Source organism: Phascolarctos cinereus, unplaced genomic scaffold, assembly GCF_003287225.1.
Source record: "Phascolarctos cinereus isolate Bilbo 61053 unplaced genomic scaffold, phaCin_HiC Scaffold_1;HRSCAF=81, whole genome shotgun sequence".
Classification (NCBI taxonomy): Eukaryota; Metazoa; Chordata; class Mammalia; order Diprotodontia; family Phascolarctidae; genus Phascolarctos; species Phascolarctos cinereus.
This window is the reverse complement of record NW_027555514.1, coordinates 30,587,907-30,613,641: the sequence shown is the minus strand read 5'-3', so window position 1 is coordinate 30,613,641 and position 25,735 is coordinate 30,587,907. Positions and strand designations below refer to the sequence as shown.

Here is a 25,735-nt window from a genome sequence, read left to right as displayed (position 1 = left end):
TAGAGAAACCCCATCTTCATTTTCTTCATCAATAAGTTTGTCAGTAAGCAAAAAGATCTCATTTGAATTCAGGAGAGGATTTTTTCTCCTTATGGAAATAAAATTCTGATTTCATATCCAGAATTAGTGGAAATATGGAATTCTCTTTATAGACGCTCTTCTTACACTGAGCTTTAGCTGGGCCATATATCTTTGTGTTAGCACATTAACAAGCAAATACAAAGCAGGAAGGCGTGAATTCTTTTCTCAGCAGGTGGACTAGTCACTGCAAACGAACAGCCAAGCCAGGATTTATCAGGGCCTAGCATTAGAACACCTGGGGAGCCTGGGATGCTTTCAGGTCTGGGAGCATCATTCTTCCTATGCCCCTCAGAGGGAAGGAGTGCAGGGGTTGTGAGCCCCATTTCATAGATGGAGAAGCTGCTGATCAGGGAAGTGCAGCCATTTGTCCTTGGTCTGACCTGAAGTCAGGGCTGCTGAGTTAGCGTTCAGGGCCTGTGAGGGGTGTACAAGGAACATGAACACAAGGCCACCCCCAAGGAGCTGAACAAAAGAATATCCTTGGAAATTTGGACAGATAGCGTGCCTGCGTTACATGTTTTCTAAGTGGCTTCTCAAATCCTTTCATATTTAAGCATTTGGCATGAGTATTCCCTCCACCTTCCCAAAGCCCAACTACTCCAGTCTTAGGTCAGGGATTCCTGACCTGAGGTCCACACCCCCCAAGGGGTCCTCAGAAAGATTTCAGGCTGTTGGTGAACTTGGGTGAGGGGAAAATGGCGTCTTTATTTCAATATAATTGGTTTCCTTTTTAATCCTGTCTTATTTTGTGCATTTAAAAACATGATTCCCAAGGAGGGAGGGTCAGATGACAGCACGGAGCTGAGAGATGCACCAGGAGACCACAGTATGGTGGGGGCCACAGGAGGGGCAAATGAAGGTGACAGACTCCATTTGAGATCTCACAGCTGATCCCACAGAGGATGAAAGAAGAGCAGGCGCAATTGAAAGGGACACCAGCGTGTCAAGTGTGGTGGATGGCCAGGAGAGGAGTGTCGCCAGGAGTATGAGCCAGGGTTAGGAGAAGCAAGCTGCAGGCATGAGGGGGCAACGCTTTCAACAGGGGCTGGGTTCAGTGACCTCACAGGTCCCTTGGAAACCATGGCTCAATATCCCGCTACCTCCCTGGTGTCCTCTGGTTGAAAATACTTTAAATACCTCAAGTTCAGCACCTCAGGCTAAAGGAAATAAATCAGCTATCAAATTGGCATTCCAAAAACACACTGTGTCATCCTCCTATTCAGAAATGTTCAGGGGCTTCCTGTTGCCTCTAGGATAAAAATGGGAAATCCTTAGCCTGGCATTTAAAGGTTTCCATGATCCAGTCCCCACCCACTTCTCCACTGGGGGCTTCTTCACCTTTTTTGTGTCCTGGTTCCCTTTGGCAGTCTGGTGAAGCCCATGGACCCCTTCTCAGAGAAATGGCTTTAAGCGCATAAAATAAAATGTATGTGTGACTCAAGCAAGACAATGTATGTAAAGGGCTTTGTAAACCTGAAAGTAGCATATGAGCGCTAGCAGTGCTGATGATGAATGGTGATGACGTGATGGTGGTGGTTGTGGTGATGATGGTGATGATGGTGCTGGTGATAAGGATGAGGATGTTGATGGTGGTGGGGTAGTGGTGTGCATTCTGTAGCACTTCAGGTTTACAAGGCACTCTCCTCACAGCACAGTGACCACATGGTGTAGATGATCAAAGTCCTAGTCTTCCTATTTTATTGTATGTAAACATTTGTACTTGTCTCCCCAGTAGCATTACACTCCTTGAAAGCGGGGATAGCTTTGTCCACACAGCCTGGAATGCTGCCTATTGCATTGTGCTTTAATCAGTGTAGTTGACTGATTGATTGACGGGCTTAGTTCAGATGGTCCCTCTTGCACGAGTCTTTGCAGAGGATGATTAATTGAGAGCAAGAAGGAACCACAGGTGTCATTTAGTTTAACTCCTTCATTTTACAGATGAGGAAACTGAGGCTCCCCTCAGTTTGGCAGTGTCCCCCTCTCTTCCTAAATTACCAGAAAGACTTGAGAGAGCTCCTATTTCATAGATGAGGCGTCTGAGAAGGGCGCACATTAGAGAACTTGCCCACAATCCCAGAGGTTCCTCAAAGAGGGCATGGCGCCAAGGTGGCCCCTGGCTTCTCTGGGCACACGTTGGATTCCCTGGTAGAATGTAAGCTCTTAGTGTGCGAGGGCTGGTTGGTTTTTGTCTCTTTGTGCCCAGCATCTTGCACAGAGTAGATGCATAATAAATGTTTATTGAATGAATAAATGGATTATCTTTCCACAACGATCATTTTGTCCTTATTACTGATAAGTATTTCATCTCCTTTGTTCTTCATTCTGTCTACTATAAATGGATAATTTGGACAAAATAAGATTTCAAAAGGGGAAAATATTGAAGTGTTCTTTGAAGAAAATAGGATTCTTCACACAAATATTCTTACTCCAGGAATTGTCAGAACAGCAGTGTCTGCATTTTCATTAAGAAAAGTATTTATCAGTCCTTCTTAACCAAATATTTGACTCTTTAAAATTCATCCTACTGTACACTTAGTGTGATTTATTCAGAGAAGATACCTTGCATTACTATGTGTCATTCTCCCCATATTTCTAATAATTCTCTCTTTTAAATTTTAGTAATATATAAAATATTCTTAATTTGACCTCTGCAATTAATCTTGTTGAATTTTCTAACCTCTACTGACCAAAAAAAAAATCAATCATAAGATATGAAAGTGGCTTTCGATTAAGATTAGAATAAAAAACTTCATTCATTTTGTAAATTTCAGAGCAGCCAAGCAACATTGCCTTCCCCTTTCGTCACAGCTTCTATAGGTCTTATAAACGTCCTGGGTTAAAACATCATGGTGGGCTTTCTTTTTGGCAATATCAGAGTAACATCTATTAGCTGTTGTTGTAATAGAACTATTCGATATTTCTCCATTAATTCATTCAACACATTTGCTGGTTGTCTTCTCTATGCTGTTCTAGGCACTGTAGGGGGAGAAGAACTGGGTCATAATCTCAGCATAGAAGGAACTTCCTGTTTAGCAATTTGAGTAAATGATCATTCATTCCTAGTGTCTCCCTCAAAAATCCCTTTCTAAATTCTCTCCGTGGCTATATACACATCTGTTCCATTCATGAAGTAAATCTAACATTACTTATAAAAGAACCAACATTTTGTTGCTTCTGTTCAATTGTTAGCTTTTAAAAACAAATATTTGTTCTGCCGTAGTAGCCAGTTTTCTAAAATAGAATAATGTTTGCAGCAAATTATAGGAAGGAAAGAAAAAAGCGGCTGACAATGTTTATTTAAAGATGCTGTTTCAGATTAGCCTGGAGGATGAGAGAGCCAGACGACAGTGAGCAAGAACACAAGAAGCCTGAAATGTGGTCTGATGCACCCTACGTTCACAGCTGTTTGGGTCGCAGCTTTCTTTGCCCAGTTCAATGTCATACATTCTCATGTGACCATTGAACTTTCTGGCAATACCCAGTACCAAACACTGTGGAGGGGATCTTGTAAAGAGGCACTTCCTGAGCACTGGGTGTTCTTCTATCATCCCCAGAAGAAAATCAAAACCAAGCAGCTGGCCCCCAAACAATGGGGAATGAACTGACTGAAGTAGGGGATGCAAGGCAGAAAATTCAGTTCAGTTCACTCCAACAATTGCTTAGTAAGTCCTCAAGTACAGGATGGGAAACAACATGGAGTAGTGGAGAGAGAGACAGAGACACAGAGAGTGACAGAGAGAAAAGAGAGAGAAAGAGAGACGGAGGGAGTGAGTGCACTTCAGAGCCAGGAAGGCCTCAGTTCCAGTCCCTTCTCTGACATATACTAGTTGTAGCACCCTGGGCGAGTCACTTAACCCTTAAAGGTCTTAATTATTAAAAAGTGAAGTTGCAGCACAGTACTGATCTGCATTGGGAGAGGGCATTTTCAATTGAAATCACAAATCTGGAAAAAAAAAAAAGGGTGCTGAGAACAGCATCATGTCTATCTTCATGGACTGTAAAATCTTTTTTTTTTTATAGACTGTCAGTGAACATTTATTAAGCACCTACCCTATGCCAGGTCCTGTGCTAAGCACAAAAAGGCAGAAGACAGTCTCTGTTCTCAAGGAACTCACAGTCACGTGGAGGAAATGACATGTAAACAGCTGTATGTGTCAACGAGCTATAACAAGTGCTTATTAATCGTATACAGGAGATATCTCCATCTATCTAAAGAGAGAGGGAACTCCTGTATGCATTCTGTATATTGTAATGTTTATACTACATATGTAACTTCATGCAGGATATATACACTATATATGTGACAAATTTACTATACATAACTATGTGCAGGATATAAACACATACACATATATGTGCATACTCACACCTATATATATAGTAAAATGGAGATAATCGACAGAGGGAAAGCACTGGAATTCAGGAGCATTGGGAAATGCTTCCTGTGAAATGTCAGCTTTTCACTGGAAATTGCCAGGGGCCAGGGTAAAGAGATGGGAAAGGAGAAGATGGCAGGCATGGGAGACAGCCAGCAATGCTGCTGAGAGCTGGAACTGGAGCAGCCAGTGGCTATTCTAGGAGCTGCAACTGTATAAATACATAATTTTTTAAGCATTTTTAAAACTGTGAACTTGATAAGCATCAACAAATACAAATATTTCTCTGATCCTCTTTGTCTCCGTTTCTTTTTTTGCCCTCCCCAGCCCCCTCAAACTTTCTCCTCCAAAAAACCCAAAATCTTTTTAGATTTGAAAGCCCCAGTGTAGGGCTTAAGTCCAGTGAAGCAAAACAGTTTTGCGCTATAGTCGTGTCTCAGAATGTCGGTAAGCTTCATGCCGTGATGCATCACTTCTCTGCCAAGAGGTGGCAAGTAGCATCAGACTTCTGGAGCCCGGATTGGTCATTTTTAAAATTAGTTTTATTGTTTTATTTTTTCCTCCCATCTCCCCACACACACAGGAAGAAAGGGAGAGAGGGACAGAGGGAGGGAAAAAAAGAATGACTATTACGCAAATAATATCAGTCAAGCAAAACATTCCCACGTTGGTCATGTCCAAAACTGAATTTCAGTTGTGCTGTAAGAAGTGAGGAAAGATTTATTTCACAGACATGAAAAGACTTGTATGAACTGACACAGAGTGAAATGAGCAGAACCAGGGGAACAATTTATATTATAACATCAATATTATAAAAATAAACAATTTTGAAAGACTTTAGGCATTCTTATCAACTAGATGATCAACTAGGGTTCTGGAGGAATGATAAAGAATGCTGCCTACCTCTTACTAGAAATATAATGGATTAATTAGCAGAATAAAGGCAGGGCAGTCTGAGATTGTACAGGGAAGGAGGTGGGATGGACTGCCAGAACCACAGGAGGACATATCTGACTGTGGAACCAGAGAGGGAGATGTGGAAGGGGCTTGCCTGGGCTAGGGGAAATGAGGAGAAGTCGATATAAGAGAGGTTAGGACATAAATAACTTGTCCTTCCTATTTTAAAAATGAAACTCAAAAAAAAAATCCTTAAGCTGTCTTAAAGAATGCAGATTATCCCTTAAATAAAGGAATCATTTTTCTTTAATAATTTGTTATTGCTGTTGTCACATGGGATGGCTGTCTGGGAGGGAGAGGGTTGCAGGGGAAATTGTAGGTGATGTAAAAACAAAATATCTCACTAAAATCACCTTTTAAAAGGATCCCCTGCTTCAGCTGGCTCCTTGGGGTGGCAGAGGAGACAATTGGCAGTGATCCAGCAACGGGTGTGTCAGTTCTTGAGCAGACGTTTTAATTCCTTACACACACACACACACACACACACACACACACACACACACACACCCTTCTCTGGGCAGCTACTAAGAGAAATCTTTAAGGAAAATAAAAAGCACATTAGAACTCAGTCTTATCACAGACTAGCCATGTCCTGAGCCTAAGAATGAGACCTGGTGTCCTCACACGTGAAGGATGACTTCCAGAGGAGATCTGCTCTGTCAAGGGTGGGTTTAGTTTGATTAAAGAAGCAGAATATGGGAGGAAAATCTAAATTGGGGGATATTTTTAACTATTTATGAGTAAAACTGGTATTTTCACATTGTGCCACTTAAGATACTTTCCAAAATAGGGACAGTTCCTGCTGCAAGTAGCACAACTGGGGGGGGGGTGAAGCATAAAAGGAAAGAGCTGTCTTCCACTTTATTATACACCAGGCAGTTTTTCTTGCCCTTTACCCCATTATGGAAACAGTGTGTAGGCAATAATTATCTAATATCTTTGATAATATTAACCATAGATTTAAAAGCATCATCTATGTAATTTCAATTTATCCTAATAAAATTTAAAAGGAGATACTTTAACTTCTAATTCTGTTTAGCCAGCATGCCCGAAAGATAGACTGTAGTAAGGTAGAAAGAACACTGGATTTAGAGTCAGAGGTTCTGGGTTCAAATCCAAATCTTACTGCTTGTGTGATATTGAAAAGGTCACTTTACCTTAACCTTAAGTACCATTTTTTCTTCATCTATTAAATAAGAAGTCTGACCTCTTTTAAAAGTCCATGAACTTTTTTTCCCCTTAAAATATGTTTATAATTGTATTATGATATGATTGGTTTCCTTTGAAATCCTGCGTATTTTATGCATTTAAAAACTTTATTCGGAGGAGTCCAAAGGCTTCACCAAACTGTCAGAGGGGGCCATGACACACAAAAAGATTAAGAATCTGGGACCTGGATGGGTCTCAGATTCTCTTCCAACAAGAAATCTTTGATCAGTACCAGGAATCTCAAGTTGGTTAGTTAAGCCTGTTCATTGTGGGTATTTAGATAAGCCAGACTTGGCTTTTTGTCTAAACTTAAAATGTATGCTTTTAAATTACCCTTAGAAAAGACACCAGATGCTTAATGTCAGCTATCAGATCTCTTATTCCAAACTGGTGTATACACACACACACACACACACACACACACTCTTACATACACTCTCTCACACACACATACACACACACACATCCTCTCTTTCTCTCCCTCTTTCACACACACACACTCTCACATACACTCTCTCTCACACACACACACATCCTGTCTCTCCCTCTTTCACACACACACTCTCACATACACTCTTTCTCTCACACACACACACACACACACACACTCTCACACACATACACACACACATCCTCTCTCTCCCACTTACACACACACACACTCTCACATACGCTCTCTCTCACACACACATACACACACACATATCCTCTCTCTCCCTCTTTCTCACACACACACACACACACACACACACACACACACACACACACACACATCTCTGTTAGGCTAACTCAGCTTTTCTCACATTCCGTGATCACGCCAAGCTAAAGTCTGGTCTGTAGGAAGGTCATTTGAAAGGATCTTCACACTCTCTTTTGGGGCCCCTGCTCCACTGTCTCAGTTTTGCTCTCTGATGTGGAGCCCCACGCCTGATGTCATTGCTGGTTCATTGGCTTTGTTCCCCCCTTACATTTGCCATCATTTTGAGAGAATGCTATTGTCCTGCTTTTCCTTAGCACTTCTTTGCTCACAATTGGAGCCACTGCAAGGGTTAACGTTTGAGTTTCTCTGGACACATATTCCTGCTCTCCCGGATGCATGTTTGAGATGTAAAACCTTCAACCACCGTAAATGCTCTGTCTTTTTCAAATGGTGTTTCTTTTGTCTCTTCAAACCCATTCTCCAGAAGAGTGGGCATTCAGCCCGCTTCATAATCCTTGTTAATTTACTGTATCATTATCAGAATTAGGCATTGTTGCACTTTGGACAGTCTTCACACGGTGTTTGCATGAGCACAGTCAAGGGCCCCTGTAGAAAATGGAATTGTTGGCATTTCTCGCTAGCTGTGACCAGCCCTGTGGGTTGCATTGCACAGATTGTGAATCATTGACCTCCACGTTTCTTAAAGATAAATTAGCTGCACTTTCCATGTCTATAGTTTTTTTTTAATGTTACCAGCCATTATTTCTTCACAGATGGAGGGAGCCTTTATTTTCTCTCTTTCTTTGGTAAATCTGTAAATATGCTGCATCTTGTCGAGACGTCTTTTGTGAGACTTAGATGCAAATGTTTAAAAGATGCGCTTCTCCTTCTGTGCATGTTTATGTCATTGTCTTTAATTTAACAGCCAGTGTCATATGGTCAGCCATTTATTATGCACTTTACATGGTAATCCATTAAGGATCTCAGCTGTTGTGCTTGCTAATTAATTGTTATTATGTATGGTACACTTTTGTAGTTCTAAAGCAGAGATGAATCACCCTGTCTCCGAGATGGAGCTTCAGTGGACATCTGTTAAGTCCTGACAACACACCCTCCCCCCCTTTACACAGATACTAATTAATAAATAAGTGATGTTCTAACAACATACCACCACATCATGGGCTTAAGTTCAGGCAGCCAGAGCTGCTGATTCTGGGCTTTGATGGCTGAGGTCACCTTCCTTTGCTTCTTATTACCGGGTCTTTTGGCAGGATTGGATTGGATTGAAAGAGCTTTTGGGGTTCACTCAAAAGATCTTCCCTGAGCTCTTTCTCTGGACTCAGCAGTGGGAGTGCTTGAAAAAGTTGTTGCATCTGTACTTGACTAAGGCTACCCAGAGACGAGTGATTTTCTTGCTTTCTTTCCTTTTCTAATTAACTGTGTCTCTTTTCTAACATAGAATCATAGAATATTGTGGGGGGGGGAATAGAGGGGGGAAGGGAGAGAAGGAGAGGGAAGAGAGAGAGACAGAGAGAGAGAGAAAGAGAGAAAATAAATGTTTAGGCTAGAAAATTTTGAAAGTATCTGGTCCAACCTCTTTTATTTTAAAGATAGAAAAAACATAAATCCAATGAGAATAAATGACATAATGAATATGGAGTCCTGTGCTGCATACTCTAAGAAAATCAAAAGGAATGAAAGAGTTTAGATTTCCTAAAATATACTTATAAGGGGTATCATGGTAATAATGATATAATAATAATAATAGCTAGTATTTCTATAGCACTTTGTGGTTTGCAAAGAGCTTTACAAATATTATCTCATTTACAACCCCACAAGATAGATAATTATTATCATCATCATTTTATGGATGAGGAGACAGAGAGAGGTTAAGTAACTTGACAAGGTCCACACAGCTAGTGAGTATCCAAGGCTAGAGAGTCCCAAGGCTGGCACTCCATCCACTTTACTGTTGGGAATTCTTACCCAGATCATCTGGCCCCCAAGCCAATGTTCCTCCTGCTGGACCACACTGCTTCCCTTGCTCAGAATTGTCTCCATTAGCGTACTTATTTTTTTGTATATCTAGAGTCCTTTTCCTTCTTTCTTTCTATCCTTCTTTCTTTTTCTGTCAGACCTGTACTTTTTTTCATGCTTATTGACGATGGTCATGAATTGAGAGGTGTTCTAGTGTCTTGTTATAGCTTGGAGAAGCCTTGGGTTTTCAAATCTGGTAGGTCCTATCAAACTGGAAAGACTTTACCATAGATTATGCCTCCTTCATTCAAGAACCAACTTAGCTAAGTTTGGAGAAGCTCATCTCAAAATTAGCTGTAGAGGGGAGAGGGGACAGAAGAATTTTTGATTGAATCAACTCAGCCATCTCCTTAATCAAGAGTTTCCAGGGCAGCTAAGTGGTGCGGTGGATAGAGCCCTGGCCCTGAAGTCAGGAGGACCTGAGTTCAAATGTGGCCTCAGACCAAACACTTGACACTTACTAGCTGTGTGACCCTGGGCAAGTCACTTAACCCAAATTGCTTAAAAAAATTTTTTTTAATTAAATTTTAAAAAAAGAGTTTCCAATTGGGGGCTAACATACTCCCGGAAATTAGAGGAAATTGTCAAGGGGGGTACAAGGCATATTTGGTAAATAACTATATTGTCCTATTAAAATATTCCAAAAGGAGGACTGTTAGTGAAAAAATTCATGATTTGGAAAGAGAAGGGCAGGGTGTAAGATTTGAAAGAGAAGGAACAAAACTTTCAGTGTCTCAGAAAAATTGGAAAGAAACAAATAAAGACGTAAAAGTCTTACTGACTAAAACCAGGTTTGGATATGAAACCTTTTTTTCATATAGAGCTAGAGAAGAATCAACAAGTGAGCCAGTGAAGGAAAAGCTAATTAATCTTCACAAAAACCAGAAACTCCAAATTGATTTTCAGTGAACAAAGTTTACTGTTGATGGACCTTTGGAGAAGTATAGCTTCATTTTATCACATTTGCTCTTAGAGCTTTAATCTCATTTATGAACAGCTTATCTCAGAGAAACAGAATTCTCGACCAGATGCAAAGTAAGAAACAAACTCAGGGCTAAGCATCGTACACTGCCCTCTCTTTCAAGAACTGGGCCAAGAAGAACCCTGTTGATTGGCAAATAAAAACAGGATCAAAGATCTCACTAATGTCTTTGACCATGTTTTTGACCATCGCTTCTTCCAGATATAGAGCTGGAAGCAAGGGTGTATGAAAGCCAGCTCCCACCTCAGATCCAGTTGTTAAATTTTCAGTGTGAATGATTACACCTTAGAAATGACCTGAAATCTACAAACCAGAACTTGACTTATTGTCATGTTGATTGTTTCCAGACTTTTAAAAGTGATGGAGAAAATGTTACTAATGGAAATTAAACTGAAAAGTGTATCTTGCTTACTTTTTTCGTTTTCCTAGAGATCTGGTTGTTAAATATTTACCAGCACATTGCTGGCTGCAAAGGACCTTAGAGGCCTAAAACATACTTCCTTTTGTACTGAATGGAGGGTTTGGGAAGCCAAGGGCATAACAGGACCAAAACTGGTTGGGAGCTCCTGACTTAAGTCTTAGAAAAACAACCCTGGAGGCTCAGTAGATAGAATACTGGGCCTGGAGTCGGGAAGACCTGAATTCAAATGTGGCCTCACACATTTGCTATCTGTATGACACTGGGTAAGTCACTTAACCTCTGTTTCCTCGACTGTAAAATGGAGTTGATAATAGCACCTACTTTGAAGAACTGCCATAAAGATCAAATGAGATAATATTTGTAAAGCGCTTAGCACAGCTCCTGGCACTTAATAAATGCTTATTCCTTTTCCCTTCCCCTAGAGGACCTGTGGCTGGTTTTAGTAGGTGGAGGACCCCAATCAATAAAAGCATAACTTGTTGAATTATTGAAGAAGGAGACTCATGGGCATCTTTTTTTACTCAATGAACATGTTCCTGAAAAGTTGCATGGACGTAGAATTTTCATAAATCTGATTATTTCAGATTCCCTGGAGGAGCTTACTATTTAAAGTATCTCAGAGTGAGTCCTATTGCCAAGGCAAAACAATCTTTTTGCAATTCCATTATTTGGGTACTAAATAATGTGTGTATTGGGTTTCCATAGAATGAGAGCCGCTTGTGTGGTGCTCAGAGAGAATGTGTGCCCTTTCATTTCAGGGTTCCTGGATCTCTGGGTTCTGCTTTCTGAAGAGCTCCCTAGAGTGACAGGTGTGTAAGAGGGGTGTGTGGTCCATTTACAGAAAGCAGCTTGGGTGCTGAGCCTAGCTAGAGAAAAAAACGAGTTTCCCTTTTCAAGAGGCGAAAGGTCTATACGTGTTGGGGGCTGGGGTCAGGGAGTGGGGACTACAGAATTTTTTAGAAAAGGCCTGCTTCTAGAACTACTGAAAAACTTTTTTCTTTTCTTCCTTTTAGTTATTTATTTATTTTTTTTGGTTGGAGGCAGGGAGGGACCAGATCTTTGGTTTCATCATGGTGGGGAACTCTCAGTGAGGAATTCCTGTTATCAGTGGCAAAAATGCATCTTCTTTGCAAATTACAAGTAGGTCCTGAAGTTGTTGTGTCCTATTTAAATTCACATCTATTTGAAATTAGGGGCAGCCAGGGGATGGTGTAGTGGATAGAGCCCTAGGCTTGGAGTCAGGAAGACCTGAGTTCAAATCCAGCCTCAGACACTTACTAGCTATGTGACTCTAGGCAACTCACTTAACCCCTTTTTGCCTCAGTTTCCTCATCTGTAAAATGGGGATAATAATAGCACCTACCTCCGAATTCTGTTGTGAGGATCAAATGGGATAATAGTCCTAAATCACTTAGCACAGTACCTAACATAGAGTAAGCACTATATAGATTTATCATCATCATCATCATCATCACCACCACCACCATCACCATCATCACCATCATCACTCTCTCTCTCCTGGGGATGTTGTGAGCATCAAATGAGGTATTTGAAAAGCACTTTAGCACAGTGCCTGGCACATAGGAAGTGCTATATAAATGTTAGTGACTATGATGATATAAAATATGGTAATTGGTTCCAGCCCAATGGAAATTCGAATAATTTGTTATTCATGTCTTAGAGATTTGCCTGGGATAGACATAGGTTTAAGTGACTTGCCCAGGATCATATGATGTCAGAGGCAAGAGTAGAACTCAGGTCTTCCTAAAGCCACCTCTATCCACTCTTTCTCTTAGAAAGATCTTATTGATGAAAATTTCCAAATTGTAAACATTTTCTGAACAAAAACTTTTTTAAAGCTCAATTCTTTTTGGAAAGCTTAACAAATCACTGCTAGATCAGAGCAGACTATTTGCTCCTTTTTTTTCCTTCTGTTTTGTTTTCTCTTTCTTGTGGTTCCTCCTATTGGTTCTAATTCTTCCTTACAGCAGTAATAATGTGAAAATATGTTTAATAGGAATGTATATGTAGAGCCAAATCGGATTGTATGCCATCTTGTGGAGGGAGGCAAGGAGGGGGAAAAATATAAAATGCAAAAGCTTATGGAAATGATTGTTGAGAAATCAAAATAAATTAATAAAAAAAAAAAAGAAGAAATCACTGCTAGTCTACAGAGAGACAAAACCCACTCAGGAGGCTGACCTCTCTCCACGTGAGAAGGTCTAGAATGTCAGCGCTAGGGTGGCTCTTTGAGGTCCAGCAATTCCACTGAACAAATATGTATGGGGGGCTTGGCCCTTTGATTTATGACGGAAGAAGTGACTGCCCGGAGAAGCGGGAGTTTGGCCAAGGTCACCCTGGGCAGTGCGAGTAGGCCTCTGACTCAGCCCTGCTTTCTCCATTAGGCCAAGGCCACTAGGCAGGTGTTGGCCCTAGGGAGCACCAGACGAGCAGGCGGTCACATCACGTCTGAACTGGGGCGGCCGACCATTTACAGCCCCATGTGACCGACCATTGAAGAGGACCGGTTTTTCCCCTGAGTTAGAGGTTCTGTTTTTGTTTGTTTACTCTTTCTGTCCTATCATCAGTCTCACGCAGGAGTTTTAGCTGCAAAGGTCTCAAACAAGTGTTAGGAAAAGAATTGTTGAAGAGCAAAGCCTGCTGTTTTTACTTTTTGTTGTTTTTTGTTTTTTTCTTTCTCGTGTTTTTTCCCTTTTGTCCTGATCCTTCTTTCACAACATGACTAATGTGGAAATATGTTTAACATGATTGTACATGTATTTTAACAAAAGGAAAGGAAAGGACTGCTGAAAATTGCAATCATGAAGGAAAGATCATCTTTTTTAAGAATAACAGCTAGCAGTCTGTTCAAGTAAATTCTGAAATTACAGTGGACTTCGGTCTGTGTTAAATGCTGTTGAATGCTGTTAACTCTGCTCTCCTGAATTACATAATACACTGATTCATGGCAGAGAGATTCAAAAGAGTTCCTTGCCAGATCTCTATGGAAAAGAATTTTTCTAAAGGGAGTGTGTTTCCCACTGATCTCATATGTTTCCATCAAAATCTCACTACCATTTCTCTCCATGCCAGGACTTCCTTTTTTTTTAAAAAATATATAAAAGTTTATTTTGACTTGTGTTGAAAGCTGGTGGTGGTGGTTATTATTCTGTAGTTTTTTAGTCACGTTCAATTCTTCATGACACCATTTGGGGTTTTCTTGGCAGAGATGCTGGAGTGATTCACCTTTTCCTTCTCCCGCTCATTTTACAGATGAGGAAACTGAGACAAATAGGATTAAGTGACTTGCCCAGGGTCACACAGCTAAGAAGCATCTGAGGCTGGATTTGAACTCAGGAAGATGAGTCTTTGAGACTTCAGACCTGGCGCTGTGCCACATAGCAGCATGTGTTGAAAAACTATGAGTGTTCAAATAAATGACCAAGAGTATGAAAAAGAAAATAAGAAAAATGAGAGTTTAGATGATGGTACACATGTCCAATCCAAACTAACAGGGACTGCGTCGATTAAGCACCTGCTCTGTGAGAAGCCGTACACCACGCACTGGAGTGACACAATTTAAATTCAATTAGTCTCTGACTCCAAGGACGTTGCATCACACTGCGGGGTGTAGCATGGAGGCCGACAAGTATCCACAGGATTATTTGAGGAAGATAGGCTATCGATGGCTTGGGGCCTCAGCATGGAAGGGGCCACCTGAGCTGAGCCTTGAAAACCATGAGACGTCATCTTGGCCATAGGGAACGGCTTGCCTAAAGTGCAGACTTTGTGAAGGGGAGGAATGTGGCTGTGAGCTCCAAGAAGATGAGGAGCCACGTGAGGCTCCTGAGCTGGGGGATGGCAGGCTCAGATACTCTTGGAGAATATTATCATGGCAGCTAGGTAGGGGATGGATCGGAATGAGAGAGGAGGCCTCCTAGGGGCAGTCTTTCAACCCTTCCCTCAAGACGGGCCAAGGGCCTGGCCATGGGTAGGGGGTCTTAGGAGCACAGAGAAGAGTTCCTCAGTCCCTCTCGATTCTATGCCTTCTCTCTCTTGATTATTTCCAATTTATCCTGTTCCTGCAGTGGTCCTCATGTTGCCTTTCCCTGAGAGCAGAAACTGTTTTGACCTTTCTTTGTATTCTCAGCGCTTAGCACAATAAACACTTAATCATGTTGATTGACTGACAGATGGAGGAGACATGGTAGAGAGAGAATCAACTGTATTATAGCTTCTATTATTTGCCAATTGTTAATCCCACCCCAATATATGTTACATGTATGTAATGTGATATAATATGCATTTTCACATAGACTCATGTCATCCCAGTTTCCTCCATTTTTTACCCATGTGTATACCGTGACTTTGTGGCTGCTATCACTGGTTTTACTTCTTACAGTCAGTTCATTTGGTCTGTCTTTGTCACCCTCAGCACTTAACACAGTGCCTAGCACATAGTAGGTGCTTAATGAATCTTAGTGGACTGGCTGACTTTACCTCTTCCCAGATGTCTCCGAACTCTTTGATCTTTGTTACTCCATAATATGCAGATTTTATTCCTTTGGAAGGATTAGCGCCTCGTTTCACCAAGCGTTTATTCGGTACCTTCCGAGTGCCATGTACTGTGCTAGGCCAGTAGGATTCAGCCTAAAATGAAAGTCCCTGCTTTCAAAGAGCTTACATTTCATTTCTGGGAAATAACAAGACTTTCTGAAAGGCAGTAATTAGGGCTATGAAGCAGCCCAGAAACATTTAAAGCATGTTTTAAACAGTGTAATTATTCCTGCCTAACACATAGTAAGCACTTAATAAATGCTTGTTGACTTAACGGAAACAGTTGATATCTGGTTAAAAGTGTTACTGTATTTAGCCTAAATATATAATTTTTTCCAAAAGTTTTGGTGATATGTATTAATTTGTTCAACAAAAATTAACCAACTGCTTATTCTATGCCAGGTAATACTGGGCACTGGGAATAGAAAAAGCAAAATGATACAATCCCTGACCTCAAGAAGCTTAGATTCTACTTTGAGGGGTATGGCATATACTGAAAGGATTATGATAAAAGGTGGTCAGAGGAGATATTAGGAAAAAGTGCTCTGGGAAAATTTGAGGATGGAGGAGCCTTTCGTGTGGAGGGACCAGGGAAGGGTATCACAGAAAAGATGGCATCTGAATGAGGAGGTTTCTGAAAAGTGGAGATGAGGAAGAGACCTTAGTCCAGGCATGACAGAGTTGATGTGATGAATTGTGGGCCAGTTGGCTCACCTGATTGGTTAGAACATAGGCTGTGTGAAGGAGAATTATGTGAAATAAGGCTGAGCTAGAGACAGATTGTGTGGGGCCTTCATTGTCAGGCTGAGGTGATGGTATTCTCCTTTAGAGGTAAGAGGGAGCCAAGAAAGTTTATGAGAAAAGGTGTGACGTGGTCAGAAGCTAAGATTTAGGAACATAATTTGACCATCTTTGTGAAGGATGAACTGAAGAGGGGAGAGAGTGGGATCAAGGATAGCATAGTCCATGAGAGAATCAGGTCAAATCATAAGCATGCCTAATAATAACAATTGTTATTATTATAGCTAATGTTTACATGGGCCTTCCAAGATTTGCAGAACATGATAAATATCATCTCATTTTAATCCTCACAACCCTGACTAGGAGGTGCTGTTATTATCCACATTTTACATGTGAGGAGACTGAGGCAGATAGAGATGAAATGCCTTGCCCAAGGTCACCCGGCTAGTAAGTGTCTGAGGCCAGATTTGAACTCAAGGTCTTCATGACTCCAAGTCCGGGGCTCTGTTCACTGTGCCTAGTGCTGGCAATGCAAAGAAAGACAAAAAACAGTCTCTGTGCTTTCAAGGAGTTCCCATTTTAACGGGGGAGACACCATGCAAACAACTTTGTAAGAGAGACGGCACCATCATTAAGATGGGGAGATACTGGGAGGGCCTCCTTCAGGGTGATAGCCAAGTGAATTTAGAGAACGGGACAGAGGCAACAGATATTATGGAAGGAAACTTGACCAGACCTGGCAACTCATTGGATGTGAGAGGTGAGAAAGAGGGAAGCTCTTGGGCTGACTCCACGGTTAGAAACATGGTGCCCAAGAGGATGGCGGTGCGGTCCACAGAAACAGGGAGGCCCACATTAGGAGCCTCCAACGGAAAGGTGGTGAACTTCATTTCCCAGGAAGTCCAAGAACTCCGCCTCCCTGGGTGCTTTTGTGCTTATGAGTGATCTTTTGGCTTTTTTTTTCCCACCTGTTTCTGGGCCTGGAGCCCTTCTGAACACTCAAGAATGCTAAAGACCAGTCTCTGGGTGTTGGAAATTTTGTTGTTTTTAACTTAACGTTGTTTACTTTAGTCAACATTGATGAAGAGCAACTGTATTGGTCCCCAATGTGAGTTTACTATCCTCCTCTTATCAGTCATCAACAAGTCATGCTGTACAAAGCCTAGCTTGGAAAATAGAAATTACTTGGCAAACAAAGGCCTGTGACTCAGGATGGTTATGAAGCCTGGGCAGCACACTCATCCAGGGAAGGAAGACTGGGCTGACCAAGGCTTCCTCCAAAATAGGCATCTTGGGAGACCAGAAGTTCAGCCACTGGAACTTCTTGATTTTGCCAACTATGCGTTTTGTGATGTACAAAAATTCTGTGTTGAAAGCTGCTCTCGAATTATATTTTCTTTTAAACTATTAATTGCAAGAACAAAAGAATTGTCATTTTCTATAGTTTGTCATTAATATTCATGAGTCCTTTGATGATTAGAATGTCTAAATGTACAAAGCTATACTAGATGTGAAGAGATGGCTACAGAAGACATCCCTTGACATTTTTTTCTATATAACTCAAGATTTTAGGAACATTGTATTTTTTTAGAGTTGAAAGGCACCTTCATGGGTATCAGACCTAACCTCCTCTTTTACAGATGAGGAAACTGAGTATCCAGAGAGATTACATGATTTGGCCAAAGGTAACAAGTGTCAAGGTCTGGATTTGAACCCAGGAGCTCTTACTTACTCCATTCCAATGTATTAGACATTGAGTTTGACTTTTTTTTAATTGATTCTTCCATACTAGTCATATTAGTAAGTATTATACTGGGAATGAATAATTGAACCCCAGGGAGAATCCTAAAACCCTTGTAACTTTTTAGCAAGGCCTTATAATGGTTTCATTTAATAATATTTAATAGTATTTTGTCTGTTAGGAGAGATGCGAACATTTGTTAAACCTGAGATGTCTGTTGAATTGCTTTAGTAATAATATGTATTCGTTTACAGCAACTTTACATTTTTTTCCCTAGGTTACGTTTCGGACAAGAATCTATCACTGTAATATTAACAGCCAAGGAGTGATCTGTCTGGACATTCTAAAGGATAACTGGAGTCCAGCCCTCACCATTTCTAAGGTTCTTCTCTCCATCTGCTCACTTCTCACAGATTGCAACCCTGGTAAGAGGCAATACGACGTTGATCTAGACTCTAGACAAGTGGGTTGGCCAGCCCTTGACAGTCTGGTCCACTGCTTTCCTTTTCTTCTTGTGAATCATTTTAAATCTCCGTAGTATGTTTCCTGCCCTCTCCTAAATTCTATCAGTTCATTAAACTCTTCATGGTTTATTTCTTACTGTGTGTATTGGGGGAAGGGAGGGAGACGGGAACAGGAATGGACTGGGGAAGAGCATTTATTATATAAATTAAAGAAAAATTCCTCCAGAAGGGAATGTGCATTTAAGGACTACATGATAAGAATACATTAACTGCTACAGCCAAATAATGATAAAAATTCAAATTGAAGAGCTTAAGCCTTAATTATATACCTAGGAGAAGATACTAATTTCAGAAATGTAGGCTATTACAGTGTGATACAATCAAACAGCAGCAGAGACTGAACCCTCCCGAATCCTCCCAGTGTCTGAAGAACTGTCTGACCCAAACAAACAAGGGCGGGGGGGGGGAACCCCACCAACTGGCTTCTCTGGATTGGGAAAGGCTGAAAAGGACAAATAAGGAAGAGCAGCTGCCTGGGAAATTCAGAGGCAATTCCCAGTGCCATCTGGCTTTCAGGCTACTCCCCAGATCACCTGTTCACAACTCACTGGCTTCAGAGTAGTATTCCTTGTCTTTTACCTTCTCATAATTAAAGGACACACCTGCCAGTCTGTTTTCCCATTGTTCAGTTCTGCTTAGGAAGCTGCGGGATCTGAAAGAGCATTTCTAGTCAGGGGTGTGCCGAGGCCAGTTCAAACCAGCTTGTGAGGGCTGCTGATCAGATTTTCATCATGGAGTATTTACTTTGCTCAGAAAAAAGCAAATGCTACAAATAAGGACTTCGTGTGTTGTTTTGCTGATCATCTTCACTAAGAGATTGATGGAGAAGATGTTAATAATGCCTGTTAACTCATAAGTGAGTTGTGGGCACATTTTTTTTTCCTTCTGGAGAGCCAGTTGTTAAACATTTGCCAGCAACCCCCCAGCTGTTGTAGGTTCTTAGAGATTTCTTGAGTGATTCAGCAATGACATAGGCAATGTCGGGAGATAGCAAACTCCCTTTTGTCGACAATACTATCCCTGGTTGGGTGTGGTATACAGGGGATACTTGTTAGGACTGAAGTGATCTGTGGTCTCTGAGTCTGACCAATTCTGAACCTTGATGCTGTTCACTTGGTGTTTTAGAAAGCAGTAGGGGTAGAAACTGGGTCTCTGGCTTCACTGCTATAGGGCAGTGCTGCCAGATTCATAGAAACGGATCCCTGTGACCACACATTGATACAGAAAACCACAAATTCACGTTATCTTTGTTTATAATCGTTTTATTTCTTTCGTTAAACATTTCCCAGTTACATTTTAAACTGATTCTGACGGACCCACTCAGGACTTTTGTATGCTGTGGGCCACTAGTAATAGCTGTAATAATAATAGCTAACATTCATATAGTGGCTACTATGTGCCCGGCACTGTGCTAAGCATATCACTGTTATTATCCCCTTTGATTCTCACAACCACTCTGGGAGGTAGGTGCTATTATTATCCCCATTTTGCAGATGAGGAAACTGAGGCAGATAGGTTAAATGACTTGCCCAGGGTTATACAGCTAGTAAGTGTCTGAGGCTGGATTTGAACTCTGGTTTTCCAGACTCCGGACCCAGTGCTCTGTGCCCTGTGGTACCACCTAGCTGCCTAAAATAGCAAGGAGAAACTTCTATTTAGCCCCTGTCCAGAATCCCACAAATTTAAATTTAATGGATTCTGAATTCATAGGGTTTTACTGATGCTAAAGAATGAAAAATATGCTGAGACCAGCAGCTCTCAGAGCTCCACAATTTACTCAGCTTTGGCTTCTGTTTTAAAGGCAAAAATCCTCACACTTTGATCATTTGGCAAAGATTCCCTGATCTCAAATTGCCCGGCTGCTGCTATTTTTGTATCCAGTGCAATTTTGACAATTTTCCTTGGCCTCTTTCCATAACTCTTCTCTCTATACCATGAAGTCTTTTTTTTAAAATAATTTTTATTTTGTTAAATATTTCCCAATACATGTAAAAACATTTTTAACAATCATTTTTTAAAATTCCAAATTCTTTCCCTTTCTCCTTTAGGTCAAAGGATGTGTACAGTTTTATAGCCCTTTGGGCATAGTTACAAATTGTTCTCCAAAATGGTTGGACAACTTTACAACTTCATCGACAGTGCATTAGTGTCCTAATTTTTCCACATCCTCTCCAGCATTTGTCATTTTCCTTTTCTGTTATGTTAGCCAGCCTGCTAGGTGTGAGGTGGTATCTCAGAGTTGTTTTAACTTGCATTTCTCTGGAGCATTTTTTCATGTACCTATTGTTAGCTTTGATTTCTTCTTCTGGAAACTGCCTATTTATAGCATTTGACCAGTTGTCGACGGGGGAATGACTCTTATTTTTATGAATTTGGCTCAGTTCCCTATATTTTGAAAAATGAGGCTTTGATCAGAGAAACTTGCTGCAAAAAATGTTTTCCCAGTTTCCTGTTTTCCTTCTAATTTTGCAGCATTAATTTTGTTTGTGCAAAAGCTTTTTAATTTCAGTTAATCAAAATTCTCTATTTTATTTCTGTTTATAGTTTAAACCAGTTTTTTAGTTGATTTTCTAGAGTCCTCTAAGTATACCATCAGATAGTCTGCAAAGAGTGATAGTTCTGTTAGCTCATTGCGTGTTCTGATACATCCAATCTCTTTTTCTTATCTTATTGCTATAGCTAACCATTTCTAGGACGATACTGAATAATAGCAGTGATGATGGACGTCTGTGCTTCACTTTTGACCTTGTTGGAAAGGCTTTAAGTTTATACCTATTACAGACAATGCTTGCTTTTGGTTTTAGATGAATGCTGCTTATTTTAGGAAAGTCTCCATTTCTTCCTGTGCTTTTGAGTGTTTTTCATAGGAATGGTTGTTATGTTTTGTCAAAGGCTTTTTTCTCCGTCTATTGACATGATCATTTGAGTTTTATTTTCTTTGTTACTGATCTGGCCAATTATGCTGATGATTTTCCTAATATGGAAGCAGCCCTGATAGAAATCTCACTTGGTTATAGTGGATGATCCTTGTGATATACTGCTATAATCTCCTTGCTAGTATTTTATCTAAAAATTATGCATTGATATTCATTAAGGAAATTTCTCTGTAATTTTCTTTATCTGTTTTTGCTGTCCCTGGTTTAGATATCAAAACCATATTTATGTCACAAAAGGAAATGAGTAGGACTTCTTTACTTATTTTTTCAAATAATTTATTTGGGATTCATTGTTTCTTAAATGTTTAGTAGAATGCACTTATTAATCCATCTGGTCCTGGGGATTTTTCCTTAGGGAGCTCATGGATGGTTTGTTCAATTTCTTTTTCAAAGATAGGATTATTTAAGTATTCTATTTCATCTTCTGTTAATCTCAGCAATTTATGTTTTTGTAAATATTCATTTCATTTAGATCGTCAGTTTTTACGGGCATATAATTGGGCAAAATAACTCCTAAAAATTGCTTTAATTTCATCTTCATTGATGATGCATTCATCCTTTTCATGTTTAATTCTAGTAAGTTGGTTTCCTTCTTTCTTTTTTAAATAGAATTATCTAATGGTTTATTTTATTGTTTTTTTTTCATAAAACCAGCTCCTTGTTTTATTTATTAGTTCAGTGGTTTTTACTTTTATTAATTTATCCTTTGATTTTATTAATTTTATTCACTTTCAGTTTTATTAATTTCTCCTTGATTTTCAGGATTTTTAATTTGTTATTTTTCTAGTTTGTTTTTTTTTCTAGTTCGCAGCCAGTTTCTTGGTCTGCTGTTTTCTCTCTTTTATCGATACATGCAAATTTCCCCCTAAGTACTGCTTTGGTTGCATCTTACAAATTTTAGAATGTTGTCTAATTGTTTTTCTCTTTAATAAAATTACGATTGTTTCTATGATTTGTTCTTTGACTCACTCTGATTAGATTAGTTTCCAAATAGCTTTTAATATATGTTTCCATAGCCTTTTATTAAATGTAATTTTTATTGCATTGTGGTCTGAAAAGGGAGCATTTAATATTTCTGCTTTTTTGCATTTGGTTGTGAGGTTCTTATGTCTTAATACATGGCCAATTTCTGTGAAAGTTCAGTGTATAGCTAAGAATAAGATATACTTCTTTCTGTTCCCATTCAGTTTCCTCCAGAGTTCTATTGTGTCTAACTTTTCTAAGATTCAGTTCATTTCCTTGTCTTCTTTTGTATTTATTTCGTGGTTAGATTTAGCTCTGAGAGGAGAAAGTAGAGGTCCCCCACTTCTGTTGTCTATTTCCTCTTGTAATTCATTTAACTTTTCCTTTAAGAATTTGGGTGCTATGCCATTTGGTGCATATGTGTTTTGTATTGGTATTACCTCATTGTCTTTGGTTCCTTTTAGCAAAATGTCATTTCCCTGCTTATCCCTTTTAATTGGGTCTATTTTTGCTTTTGCTTTGTCTGAGATCATGATTGCTACCCCCTGCCTTTTTACATCAGATGAAGCATAATAAAGTCTGCTCTAGTCCCTTATTTTAATTCTGTGTATGTTCCTCTGTTTCAAGTGTGTTTGTTATAAACAACATATTGTTGAATTGTAGTTTCTAATCCATTCTGTTATCTGCTTCTGTTTTAGGGGTGAATTCATCCCATTCACATTCACAGTTATGATTACTAACTATGCATTTCCCTCCATCCTTCTATTTATCCTTCTCTTTCTCTTTTTATCCTGTCACTCCTCTAAAGTCTGTTTTGCTTCTAACCACGGTTTTCTATCTGCCCTCCCTTTTTTCACACACACACACACACACACACACACACACACACACACACACACACACACACACACACACACTCTGTTTCTCTTATCCCCTTCCCTCCTACTTCCCTATTGGGTAAGATGGATATCTATTACCAATTGAGTATATACATATATGTGTGTGTGTGTGTGTGTGTGTGTGTGTGTATACACATATACATACATATTTCTCTTTTTGAACCAATTTAGATATGAATGAGGTTCAAACATTGCCTGACACCCCCCCCATTTTCCCCTCCACTGTAAAAGCTCTTTCTTCTGTGCCTCTTTTATTGTGAGATACTTTTCCGCATTCTTTCTCTCCCTTTCCCCATCTCCCAGGGCTTCCTTCTTTCTTACCTATCCCTTTTTTTAACATCATCCCAACATAATGTACTCATTTCTGCATCCTCTTTCTATGTAGATTCCTTTTGTTCTAATAATGATAAAATGCTTAGAATATGTGTGTATGTATATAAATACATATAGATATAGATATATCTTCCCATATAGAAAGGTATGCTGTTTAACCTTATTAAGTCCCTTGTCATTTCTTTTTCATGTTTACTTTTTTATGTTTCTCTTGAGCCTTGTATTTTAAAGTCAGATTTTCTATTCAGCTCTGGTCTTTTTATCAGAAATGCTTGAAAGTCCTCTATTTCATTTAATGCCAATTTTTTCCATTGACAGATTATATTCAATTTTGGTGGGTAAGTTATTCTTTGTAATCCTAGCTCTTTTGCCTTCCCAAATATCATATTCCAAGCCCTCTGCTTCTGTAATGTGGTAGCTTGTGTGATCCTGACTGTGGCTCCTTGGTACCAGAATGAATTTTTTTTTTTTGGCTATTTGAAGTATTTTCTCTTTGACCTAGGAACTCTGGAATTTGGCTATAATATTTCTGGGAGTTTTCATCTCAGGATCTCTTTCAGGTGGTGATGGGTGGATTCTTTCTATTTCTGTTTTACCCTTTGATTCAAGGATATCAGGGTAGTTTTCCTTGATAATTTCTTGAAACATGACTTCTAGACACTTTCTTTGATGATGGTTTTCAGATAATCCAATAATTCTTAAATTATCTCTCTTCAATCTGTTATCCTAATCAGTTGTTTTTCCTATGAGATATTTCACATTTTCTTCTTATCTTTTTTCTTTCTTTTGACTTTGCTTTATTTTTTCTTGTTGTATCATGGAGTCATTGGTTTCCACTTGCCCAATTCTAATTTTTAAGGAATTATTTTCTTTAGTGAGTTTTTGTACTTCTTTTTCCATTTGGCCAATACTGGTTTTCAGGGTGCTATTTTCTTCAGTATTTTTTCATGCCTCTTTTACCTAGCTGTTCATTGTCTTTCCAAAATTTTCTTCCTCTGCTTTCATTTCTTTGCCTAATTTTTTCTCTGTCACCCTTATTTGATTTGAAAGGTTTTTTGTTGTTCTTTTTCTTTTAGGCTTGTGTCTAATTCACTTTTTTTTTTCCCTAGGAGGCTTTGCTTATAGCAGTTTTGATCGCACTGTCTCCTTCTAAGTTTGTGTCTTGATTTTCCCTGTTGCCGTAGTACCTTTTTATAGTCAGGTTCCTTCTGTTGTTGTGTTCGCTCATTTTTCCACACTATTTCTTGATTTGAAACTTTATATTAACGTTGGACTCTGTTCTCAGCATGGGGGGGGGGAGATTTAGTCTCAAGCTTCAGACTTTTCTGCACTGCCGTTTTCAAAGCTAGCTCCAAGGGTTTGGAAATCTCCAATGCTTCCAAGATGATGTGATTTGGAGAGAGTGGTCTCTGCTCTGTTGGTCTGCACTCTGGTCCTTACCCAGGAAAGGACTGGAAACAATACTGTTCCTAAGGTCCCTGATCCCTGGGAGCCAGAAGTATTCCTGGCTCTCAGGGCCTCCACTTCTTCTTGATCAAAAATGTTCCTTTCTGCCCTTGAACTATGACCCAGAATTGGATATAGGCAATGGAATTACCAAACAGCATCTAGTCCATGTCCAGTGCTAGCACAGGGGTCCCCTGTAATCTCTTTCTGATCCTTTGCCAAGTCCCCTTACCATCTCTAGCTTGAGAGCCCCCAAAGCTGCTGCTGCTTCTGCTGCCACCACCTAGTCCCACCACTGGTGTTTCATCCACATTGGCTTCAGGTCAGCCTCCTTTTCCATTTCACAGGTCTTTCTTTCTGACATCTCATATTATCTTGGGCTGGAACAATGTCTCACTCTGACCTTTTGTTGGTTCTACCACTCCAGATTTAGAGTTGATATTTTCAAATTGTTTGGACAGGAACGTTGGGAGAGCTTGGCTGAATGCTTCTCTGCTCTGCCATCTTGACTCCGCCTCTGCACCATGGACAAGTCTTCATCTTCTTTTGGCCTTAGTTTTCTCATCTGCAAAATGAAGGTCTTGCACTTCCTGACATCTACAAGCAAGGAGGTAGTGTGTTCTCTCCTCCTAGAAATCCAGACTCAGAGTTTGTTGAGTTTGTTCTAGAAGGGTTCCTGTCAGGTGATTGGTGAAACCAGGTGACCTCTGAGATGCCTTCCAAATTCAGAAGTTGTGTGTTTCCTCATGAGGAGCTGTTCAGACTTGCTGAGCATGATACCTTACTGGAACCTGACAGGCCTAGGTGATTGCCAGAGGTTATATTAGTA

The 25,735-nt window shown here is 40.0% G+C and overlaps 1 protein-coding gene across 2 annotated transcripts in view; it reads left to right on the top strand.

Annotated features, from left to right (window-relative positions):
- Nucleotides 1–25,735, top strand: part of UBE2E2 (ubiquitin conjugating enzyme E2 E2) — a 417,806-nt gene that overhangs the window by 334,117 nt on the left and 57,954 nt on the right. For both annotated transcript variants that reach the window (XM_020971075.2, XM_020971076.2), the window contains one exon: nt 18,083–18,230. In XM_020971075.2, coding sequence (XP_020826734.1) covers nt 18,083–18,230 — 148 coding nt within the window. The remainder of the gene's footprint in view (nt 1–18,082; nt 18,231–25,735) is intronic.